We start from the raw sequence: 11,712 nt of genomic DNA, 5'->3' as shown, positions 1-11,712 counted from the left end.
AAGTAAAAATGCAATCTATTGTTCCAAACAAACAAAAATGCATGAGACATATACAGACTCTCTAAATTCACAATAATAGGTAAAATCTTTGCAAATTTCCCCAAGTAATAATTTAAAGTGGGTAGCACTCTTGACTCCTTATCAACTTTTTCTTGCACCAAAAGTTTCATGAACTTTCTTTCTTACCAAAAACAGAACATAACAATCAAAGTGTGATGACACTATAGTGAGTAGAGCATACATAGGGCTCAATAAATAGACATTTGTGCGCAGCAAAAATGCAATCTATTGTTCCAAACAAGCAAAAATGCAATCTATTGTTCCAAACAAGCAAAAATGCATGAGGCATAATGGGTGAAATCTTCGCAAATTTTCCCAAAGAAATAATTTAAAGTGGGTAGCACTCTTGACTCCTTATCAAACTTCATATATTCCACTTCATTATTGCTGTTGTACAGTTTATTTCAAATACTGAAATGTTTCCTGCAACTAAAATGAATCTCTGATACACTACTCTGATAACAAGAAGGGGATGGATTTATGACAAGACAACAATATCACGACTATTCCAGTAAAACATCTAATTTCCCTATCCAGGACTCAAGGATTTGTTTAGGGGTACTGCCCACAAAACTTAATTGATAACTTCCTTAGAAGTAATAGACAGGAAACTGTACCAGGGTTTAACTGTAGAGTCTTGAGATCAGACAGATATTTGGGATCAGGTAGATATTTTACTGGAATATAACCAAAACATGTGTTTGCATTTCTATTGAATCTATAATAAGTATATGTGGACAAATTACCGGGCTTATTGACAAATACAACGCTTGTATCTTGTTGTTATTAGCACCAAATAACATGAGACTGAAACAATGGTATTATATACTGTAATATAATATATTTGTGGGAATGAAATTTTGTGGTTTGCCAAAAATATACATTTCACAGTTGAATCTTACTCATGAAATCCACTAGCCATATCATTTTTTATTCCCTTTATAATATGGTGGGCATATAAATTTGTGTATTTAAGGTAACTGCAAATCTAAAGAAAATAAATCTCCCACAAAAATTCATGATTTTGAAGTATCTGTACAACACTTACTGAATTAAAAGGAGGTTGTGATTTGATATTTCAAGTTTTTTTTGCTTATACTTTTAATGGAACATTGTAATATCATTAAAAGAAATACTCAAATTTTGTAATCTCGGCAAAAAAAACTGATAGTCATAAATATTTCACTTCAATATAAACTTTTGATATTAACTTACAACAAGAAAGTCGGAAGAAAACAGTTGCAAAGAATGTGATTTCCAAACACTGACGAAGTTTTTATTATCAGAGATCAAAGGAAAATAACATCACAAACAAAATACATACCAGATCAACCATTTGTCACCTGACAGATCAAACGAACAATACTACATATTATACTATTGGTCTTTCTAATAACAAGATGCTATTTCAAGACACCCTGACTGATGATTCAATCTGGATTGCTTTTGTTTAAACAAAAATCTCAATAAAGGTCCCCTATATGACCTGCTTTCAGAATATACACAAAATCTTTTATAAAATTTCCACACTCTCATTTTAAAACAAAATCTTGAATGCTTTTTCATACCTTTCTCATTTGACATTAGTATTTCAACATCAATTTAAAAAGCAGCAATCTACTTTTAGCAACAGAAAAAAAGAAAAAAAAAATTGGCAGTCTTTTTTGCAGTGTTTTCCCCTCTTAAATATATATTTACAAAACAATACCATACCAGTATTTACAACAATAAGAGATTATTGTTTGTCTAGTAAAAATTAAACACTTTTAGCAACTCAATGGCAACTTAACAATTATCTATACCAGTAGGGGTGAGATAGATCTCAACATCTGGGGAAAGATTATTAAGTTGCAGAGCCTGGTGATTGGTTGCATTTGAATCTTCCCTCTGGAATTCAGAAACAATCCTATCAAAAATTTATAATTTTTTGTGGTGGCTTCAAAACAACTGAGAGTATTTCATGAATAAAAGTTGTACTCTCGAATTCTACTAAAATTCACATCAACTTTTAACGAGGTTACTTACACATTAACATATGAGTTTATGGATTCAGAAACTTGGGAAAAATTAAAATCTGAGGAAAATCAATGATTTTACATTACCTAGCCAATAACTATTCATACAATAGTAGCAGAGATTATGTTACAGGCCCTTTTAGTCTTCATCAGGAGTCCACATCATCATTTTTCAACTAATTATATCTACACCACAAGACACCATATTTCTTTGAGTACAGTATTTTAACTTGTCAAGTTTTCACTTGAATTTATTTTTGTTGCTAATAAGGTTTTCCATCTTGTTCATTCATATTAGAAAATGTTGTATTTTTTCCCCATTCATCACTGCCAATGACCTGTTTACACATTATCTGTGCGATCACCCATCAGTCCCATTGTTTCTGGCATGATGTAGGAAATGTCATCCCATGGATGGCGATATAGCCCTTGCTTTAATCGTTTCTGGTCCAGGAAGTGGCCTGAAATATTAACCAATCAGAATCAATAGGAGGACAGAGGTCTGAAATATATTATCCAATGAAAATCATAAACGAAGGAACCTTCTATATAAACCAATCAGATGGCAGTTTTAAAAAAAAAAAAAAAAAAATTTTTGTTTTTTCCATACTGAATGTTTTACCTTCTGTGGTGACTTACCAATAAATCCCATACTGCGTCCTAAAACAAATAATCCGTTGAGAGCCCCAATGTCCACAAACTCTCTCGCCTCTTCACTACAACACAAACCAACAGATGTAAACATTAAGTGTACCAAATATTGACGTAGGGCAAAAAACAAACCCCTAAACAAATGCAGTGCCCTCAATAGATTCAAGAGGGGATAAAAAAAAATCCAATTCTGTGACACATGTTCTATAAGCTGAAAAAATGATATTGAATAATGTTTACTATTGAGGTGACTGACCATTCAAAATGAGGCAATCTCATTACCTTGTAATAAGTCCAAGGTAAAACAAAAGTTTAAGATCAGGATGTAGGTTTAACAGAGGAAAGCAAGACAGACTTTATTGGAAATTCTACTAAAGAGCAGTAAATATGGGTGGGCTTATCATTGGACATGGGCTTATCATCTCATGAATAAAGTATGTTGGTTATGAATAAATAGGTCAGACAATTATTGCCTAAAATGAAAGCTAATATAATGTCTGTAATCGAATTATGATATAGATGAAATTAATCAGATATCAAAACAGGAAGACTGTATCACTCAATGACATATATTGTGATTGCATATTGGACAGGTTTTATCTTGTGATTACATAATGGTCAGGTTTTATTGGCATTTTGCAATGATTAAAGTTATTTTTGTATAAGTTTTATCTTTTCCAAAACACAGATAGACCATATTTTCATGAAAAAATCAAACTTTTACTCCAGTTTCAATGTGAGTGATACGTTAAACCTACCTGGTGAAACAGCCACAATTTGACAGTAAGTCGACAAAGGCTACCCCAATGAACCCATCAACATTAAGGATGAGATTCGGTTTCTGAAAGATAAAAAATAGATGATCAGTAAAATCATTAATTCATTAAACATTTAATTTTTTTCCAAAATAAAATTGATTTTATCAACATATAAATCTGAAGCCCCAATAAATGGGAAAACTTTCATCAACTCCAACATGTCTTAATTACCCTTTTTGCACATACTTCCTGCTAAAATTTTTACAGAATTTTTTAATTTACTTTGTTGTTTAAAATTTTCATTCAAAATAGCTTAATTGTTCTGCAAAAAAACGTCCACCATTGTTTTTCAAAACAAAATTAACACACACATTGAATTATGTACCAAAATAATGCAGGTTTTAGACACTGTAACATGATGGAAGACGGTAGAGCTGATATAAAGCAAACCTTTGATGTTGTGATTTTCTCCACTTCAATGGCATAATCCAGAAGAGGTGTGGCTGGGAAGTTCTTCTTGGCGTAGTCCTTCAGGATCACAACACGCATGTCCGGGTTGTTGATCTGACAAGAGAGATAACTTTCACTTGTGATCTCACTCTTGTTACTCTGATCTTCTCACTGATGTTAGTAACATTTAAACCCTGTCCTTTACATTACTTTTTGAGCAAGTGACTTTACTATTTTGAATTAAAAAATCTCAACATATATTTGTTTTGAGATTGACCACACTTAAATAGAGACTTTGAGCATACCTTAACTTTATCTTTACCATTTTAAACTTAAAACTGATGGCATTCTTATCTTTTGGACAGTGTAACCTCAACAATTAAGAGAAGAGATCAATGACCTACTCACTCTGTAACTTCAGTATTTGACTTTGTGCACTATGACCTACTCACCGATTTGACCCTGTGGCCGATGCCCATGATGAGTTTCCCCTCCTTTCTCATTGTGTTTACGAATTCCATGGGAATCATTTTACTGACATGTGCGTCACTGAACTGCTTTGCTGCTGCATCAAGGGCACCACCAAACCTGTCTCCCTGACAGCAAAATACAAGTCACAAGAAATGTAAACCTGTCTCCCTGACAGCAAGAAATGTAACTGATGGATTCAATTCATATGTGTAATTAAGTTATATTAATAAGTTTTTCAACTGGATAATATAATTATGGATATAACTGGATATGCTGAACAGTATATTGTTGAATATACACATTAAAACTAAAAAATATATTTCTCTGCAAAGACTGTGAAAGTTGTTGTTATTTCATTCTATCCTTACGTTATTTTTGAGGACAGAATAAAATTTCATGAAATGAATACCATGACACCAAAAATTCATAGAGAAAATATTGTCCATTTTATGACCCCTTTGAAAAATACATCCTATTTACTGTGAGCTTTTAGCAAGACTTCAAAAAAAAGAACACAAAAAACCAAAACAAAAAAAGAAACAAAGGACTGAGAGCTATTCTCTCTGTCTATAACTGTCATTCCCATCATTTTAAATAAAAACATACATTGACTTCTTCAACCTTATCAACTTACAATGGTCAGCAATCCAGAGGCAAGACAGGATACAAGATCTTTGCCTGCCCTGGCACACACAATGGTGTTGTGAGCTCCAGACACTGCTGGACCGTGGTCGGCGGTTACCATCAAGCACATCTCGATAAACTTGGTAGCATACTTGGGTAGTCTTACAATGAAAAAGGAGATTAGTACAAATTTTTTTTATCTCATTCATAACAACATGTAATTTCAAAGATTTCATTGTTTCATTCAAAGATTTTACAAGGTATATGTTTTTTTATTAAAATAATTTTTGCAGAATAAGAATTTCTTTCTATGCCCTTACTTTGAAGTCTCAAAATGCACTGAAATTCAGGAAATGATAAAAATTGACTGATCAAGGATATCTTGTTTTACAAGTGTGGGCTTGTCAGAAGACTGAAATGGTGTTATTTGTAATTCTATTTAACTGCAATAAGTATGAGTAGACTTATCATCAGGCATGGGCTTATTAGTGGATAAATACAGTAATACAATGGAACTTCTCCAAACCAACCAAACATTGTTCGTATTTGGAACTATAGAGGGATCAATGCAAATTTTTTTATATGACAAAGAGGAAACCATTCAATACATCAGCATTTTGTACAGCATCATGAGGTAATTGATTTTGAGTAGGGTCAGTTAGGGAAGTTATACTATATAAATTTATCTAGACGTGTAACAGAATCTTTGGTAACTACCTGCGTTGGAACCACAGCAGACTAAGGACACCTCCTATACCCATGTCCTCCTTGAAAATGTCGGTGATAGGTATCCCAGCATACAACAGCTCCTGGCCACGTTCGTCACAAATACTTGTCATGAAAGATGCAGGCTTCCTAATCAGTCCAAGCTCCTAAATGACAGAAAATAAAACCTGACTGACGTTATTGACATCAGAACCAGTGAACTCAATATTAGAAAATAAACAATTTATAAACCAATGAAAGTAGCATAGCTTGAATTTTGGAGTAGGAATGCCTGTATCAATGATACTTAACCTGGACCAGGTAAAGTCCATCAGGACAATAGAAGGAGTCTGTTATAAGCCATATTTAAACTGACCAAGGTGAAGGTCATAGCAACAGCAGATGAAACCTGATATCGGTGATACCTACCCTTGCCCAGATCTGATATTAGTGATACCTACCCTGGCCCAGATCTTATATTTGTGATACCTACCCTGGCCCAGATCTTATATTAGTGATACCTACCCTGGCCCAGATCTGATATTGGTGATACCTACCCTGGCCCAGATCTGATATTGGTGATACCAACCCTGGCCCAGCCCTGATATCAGTGATACCTACCCTGGCCCAGATCTGATATTGGTGATACCTAACCTGGCCCAGATCTGAAATTGGTGATACCTACCTTTGCCCAGATCTGATATTGGTGATACCTACCCTGGCCCAGATCTGGTATTAGTGATACCTACCCTGGCCCAGATCTGATATTAGTGATACCTACCCTGGCCCAGATCTGATATTGGTGATACCTACCCTGGCCCAGATCTGATATTGGTGATACCTACCCTGGCCCAGATCTGATATTGGTGATACCTACCCTGGCCCAGATCTGGTATTAGTGATACCTACCCTGGCCCAGATCTGGTATTGGTGATACCTACCCTGGCCCAGATCTGATATTGGTGATACCTACCCTGGCCCAGATCTGGTATTAGTGATACCTACCCTGGCCCAGATCTGATATTGTTGATACCTACCCTGGCCCAGGTGAAATCCATAGGAACAGTGGGTGGAGCCTGTTCTGGCTGTGGTATGATGATTCCATCCTCAACAAGACTTTCATACACTTCCCTTAAAGTGGAAAGTTTGAAAAGTACATAAACTATATAGGACAATAAGTTTTCATCGTTATAATGTCTTTGAAAGTTGAACAGTAAACTGAAGATGTGTATTTCTATGATCTTTGTTTACATTTCCTTAACACTCACTTGATGACTGTCCCCAGCTCATCAAAACTACGAGGTACAAAAGCTCCTGCTGCCTTCAAGGCTTTGTTCTTAGCATCAGCTGTCTCTGATTCAGCATTAGCACATGCTCCAGCATGGCCGAATTGGACCTGTAGATGAAAAACAATTAGAGAATCAATTCTGATTGTTGGTTTATTTAAAGGAAACTACAAGAAAAACCAAAAAAAAACCCAAAAAATGAAAACTTACCACAATGCTACATAAATGTCATCTGGTGTTATTACTAAAATACAATACTAAGTGCCAGTACATCATCAAATGGGCGTATTCCTAATATATGTTCCATATACCTGTTGTTTATGCTTCATGTTTTCACTACACATCTACATGTATGCATGCCGCATGTGTCCAATCACCTTCATATATATGTATGCTTCATATGTGTTCCATACACTTCTAAATTTTTTCAAGCCCCATGTGTTCCCTTCATTTCTATATGTATGTTTAATCACCTTCACATACGAGTGTATTCATGTGCATGCCTCATTTGTATTCTCTACATATCATATGTTCAATCACCTTGACGTATGTGAATGCATCCTGTATTCCTTACACCATCACATGTGCGCAAGCTTTGTTTCTAATTACCCGACCGCTAGACATCAAACACTCACCTCTGACGTGAACATCTTTGCACAGGTTCCTATACACCAGGCAACCACTGGCTTGTTGACGCGACCCTCTTTCATAGCATTGATCATGTGATATTCCTCTGTTCCACCAACCTACAGAAAACAAACAATACAGAGGATGATACTCAACACCAAAAACATCAATGAAATAAGAATTAATGACACAATAATGATATTCTTCATTCTGATGACTTATATTAAGATATGTTTAAGCCATTTTGCTTCGTTAATCATTTTCAAAACGAACTGCACACAAATAAGAACAAAGGAAAACATATACATCAAGTATAAGCAGTATTCCTCCAGCACATCTCATGAAATAGCCATAACAATGATAATGGACCACAGACAAAGGACGATTTGAAGAGCCCATCATCTGATGATTACATGCTAAAAACAGGATCTGATTTGATTGGTCCAAATTTAGTATGTTTATACATGTGTTATCATGGTAAGTATCAATATTTGACAATTATCTATCTATAATAACTTTGACCTTCACTATTCAACCTTGTAACACAAAATGAGCCCTGGTCGACCTTTTACAAAGATAACTTGAAATTCCTGATGAAATTAATTCACTGGTAGAGTAATGAAATCCATTTGGGATATAACAGGTTGAGACAAATATGGATTACACTGTACCCACTGCTGTAAAATAACAGGTCCAAAAACGTAAAAGTGGTATGGTCTAGAAACATGAGAATTACTTTGATAATTCAAGAGTTGTTTTTAATCATGTACTGTTAAGAATTAATGACATTGTGTCATTTCTTACCTCTCCCAAAAGGACAATCATTTTGACCTCTGGGTCATCCTGATATCGCAGTATGTGATCCATAAAGGTTGTCCCAGGATATCTGTAGGAACAAAGGAAGTTAGATTTCAATCTTGAAGTGTACAGGAAATTTAGGACAAGCTTTTTCATTCCTCAAGATAAACGTTGAATGTTGTTCAAAGCTCATAGTGCTATTATCATCATTAAGACTGGCGTAGACCCCCCTCCTTCATTAAGAGTGCATACAACTAGAATTCCAGCAAATTATAATACTTTGTTTGGAATTTATCAAGTACTATCAATCACAACCACAATAATATGAAGACAGACAAAACAATTTATTCTTATCATTCATTAAGTTTGAATAATCAATTGATAATTCAAATTTTAAAATGTGATAATTTACATAACGTTCATTTTGGTAGATTGTATTCCATGGGTTTTTCAACTGTCAGGAAACTTAACTCATTATCTTTATAATAAGCTAGTAAAATAATCTATTCCATGTAGTATAACATGTTTGTGTACTCATTTGTTTTGACATAAAATAAGATCAATATTACAAATGTGTCAAATTTCTTGACTTCACTGACCACCGACCTGTCCCCTCCAATAGCCACTCCCTCATACACGCCATTTGTGTTGAGTGCCATGATGTTGTTCAGCTCATTGGACATTCCACCAGATCGAGAGACATACGCCACACTAGAGAAGGAATACATTTGATATAACTGTCACATCATCAGGTAAAATATAACAGTTACACTCTATACCAACTACACAGTTAAATCTAAAAAATACCAAGGATTTTTTTTAAAGAAAACAATATTAAGTTGACTTATTTACTGTTTTGAGAATTTGTCATATACAAGTTTGACTTCAGAAAGACATAAGAAATATTTGTGTTCGGTTTCTTGGACATCTTCTCATGGATCTGTGTTAAAGTTACAGCAGTACCAGACCATCAATAAGCCATTGCCATGGTAACCTGACAATCAAGTCGTTATCATAGTAACCTAAGAATTAATAAGGTGTACCTGACAACTAACTGGGCATACAGTTTTATGAGTATTCCCAACTCTTAAGTCAGATGTCATTTCCTTGCTCCCCTCTCTCCCCTTCCATGTTTTTATTATTCTGTGGTGACCCAACTTCCTACGTCAGAGGTAATGTGTTGGCCCCCTTGGCTTATTGCCCTGTAATGACTCTAACTTCCGGAGTCAGAAGAAATCTGTTGAATCCTTTGGGTTTATAGTCCTATATTGACCCAACCTCCTACATCAGAAGTAATGTCTGTCTTGCCCACCAGACTTATTGTCCTGTAATGACCCCCATCTCCTGAGCCAGAATTGGTCTTATTGTCCTGTAATGACCCCCATCTCCTGAGCCAGAGGTAATGTGTTGCCCCCCGGTCTTATTGTCCTGTAATGACCCCCATCTCCTGAGCCAGAGGTAATGTGTTGCCCCACGGTCTTATTGTCCTGTAATGACCCCCATCTCCTGAGTTAGAGGCAACGTGTTGCTCCCAAGACTTCTTGTCACGTGATGACCCTCATTTCCTGAGTAAGAGGCAATATGTTGCCCCCTCCCCCCAGACTGAGTCAGAGGTAGCAGTTGGCCTCCTGTGTTATTGTCCTGTAATGACCCCAACATGGATCTTTGACTCATACTTTAATTTAGAAAGATATTTCCAGTGCAAAGTTGCAAGGGTTATCTGTTTAGTACAAGTTTGAGTACTAGGTAGATTTTCTAATGACTCAGTATGGAGTAACACAGAATGTCTAACACATGTAAGTTTCAGTTGCAATAGATGTTTTACTAATTTGAATTTAAAAAGAAAACTCACATAAACAAAATTAAGGAGAGTTATCTGAATTTCATCAGTTTAAGTTTGAAATATTTTCATTGATCAGCGTGGGAGTAAACGAATATTTAATTCAGATGAGAAATAAGAAATAAGATTTGATTCACATGTTGCAGATTGAATACTTGACCCTTCTGAATCTGAACAAGATATCGAGAAACAATATTATTATCTATATTGATGATTAAAATATTCCCCTTAACATGCCTGATCATTGGCATGGGTAAATTACTCAGATGTGTGGGAGTTAATAGAAAAGAACATTTGTGAGAATTCTGATGGCTGAGTTGCATCTTGCTAATGACGGACACTGAATAACTGGGTTGGTGAAGTATATATATCTGCCATCACTTACCTGCCTGGTCTGTACAATTTAGATGCTAAAATGTTGTCCAACATACCGCCAGTGTTACCAATCTTAAAACATCCTGGCTTCACACCACCAACCTAGGACAGGAGGCAAAGAGTTACACATGAAGGGAGATAACCCAGAACTATTGTAATTTTATTTTTTATTTTTTTGGTTAAAAAATTGAATCATGCAATTTGATAACTACCATTTTAAAAACTTGGATACAATAATATGAAAAGTTGTTCCCTTTAATGGTTTTGTTTTAAATTTAAAGGTAGCATGGTTGGATTGATTTTGAGTTAAACTTCCTGTCTAAAGCTATGGTAATTTAAGGATTGCCTCCTAGTGTATGTAAGCTAAGTACACATGCTGAGTGAATTTACTTGTGGAAGGCTGTGATATTTTCATATGATCCTTCTTGGCACAAACCAGGACATCACATTAAACTAACAACAAACAAGACATAACCATAAAGCTGAGCATTAAACAAGAACTAGTACTTTCAATTTTTATTGACTGTGGTATGTCTTAACAAAGGGAAAGAAATGTTTCTCACACTACACAAGGAAAAACACTCTACTAAAGACCTAAAGTGACCTACAATGTAACATAATGACAATATGTACTTGTCATATGATTACACACAATCACATTTAAGTGTTACAACACTACTCACTGTGGCAGGACCAATGATAGACACACCATTCTCAATCGCTTTCTTGACAAGGTTCCTTGTCAAATTCTCTGGGATTCCCTCTGCAATGATGGCTATGGTTCGAATCTAGAAATAAAATTTGTATTTCACATCACATATCATTTTCAGGGATTGTGATACAACAATTTATTAGTATCTAGTGATGATTAGTTCTACAAGATTCTCTCAAAGGCAGATTGAACTGGAGGGTAGTTAGGAGTTTCAAGGGCATTCTCCTATGCTGATCTAACCTGAGGATATTTGAGAGTTTTCATGACACTCTTAAATACAGATCTTACCATAGAGTAGTTAAGTGTTTCCATGGTGCTTTAAAACACACATCTTCCCAGA

The 11,712-nt window shown here is 35.2% G+C and overlaps 1 protein-coding gene across 1 annotated transcript in view; it reads right to left on the bottom strand.

Moving 5' to 3' along the window:
• Nucleotides 1-2,002: 2,002 nt before the first annotated feature.
• LOC132560512 (ATP-citrate synthase-like) overlaps nt 2,003-11,712 on the bottom strand; it is a 31,438-nt gene continuing 21,728 nt past the window's right edge. The window contains exons 17-30 of the mRNA XM_060225180.1: nt 11,344-11,448; nt 10,671-10,762; nt 9,052-9,156; nt 8,452-8,533; nt 7,656-7,766; nt 7,003-7,130; nt 6,772-6,865; nt 5,747-5,901; nt 5,040-5,190; nt 4,387-4,530; nt 3,935-4,048; nt 3,485-3,567; nt 2,715-2,791; nt 2,003-2,536 (exon numbers count right to left, since the gene is read on the bottom strand). Of these exons, the coding sequence (XP_060081163.1) occupies nt 2,418-2,536; nt 2,715-2,791; nt 3,485-3,567; nt 3,935-4,048; nt 4,387-4,530; nt 5,040-5,190; nt 5,747-5,901; nt 6,772-6,865; nt 7,003-7,130; nt 7,656-7,766; nt 8,452-8,533; nt 9,052-9,156; nt 10,671-10,762; nt 11,344-11,448 (1,560 nt within the window). The 3' untranslated portion in view covers nt 2,003-2,417. The remainder of the gene's footprint in view (nt 2,537-2,714; nt 2,792-3,484; nt 3,568-3,934; nt 4,049-4,386; nt 4,531-5,039; nt 5,191-5,746; nt 5,902-6,771; nt 6,866-7,002; nt 7,131-7,655; nt 7,767-8,451; nt 8,534-9,051; nt 9,157-10,670; nt 10,763-11,343; nt 11,449-11,712) is intronic.

This window comes from Ylistrum balloti, unplaced genomic scaffold (assembly GCF_031769215.1).
Source record: "Ylistrum balloti isolate Yb309-2 unplaced genomic scaffold, AGI_CSIRO_Ybal_v1 Utg371072, whole genome shotgun sequence".
NCBI lineage: Eukaryota > Metazoa > Mollusca > Bivalvia > Pectinida > Pectinidae > Ylistrum > Ylistrum balloti.
Note: the sequence above shows the minus strand (reverse complement) of the source record. Positions and strands in the feature narration are given on the sequence as shown.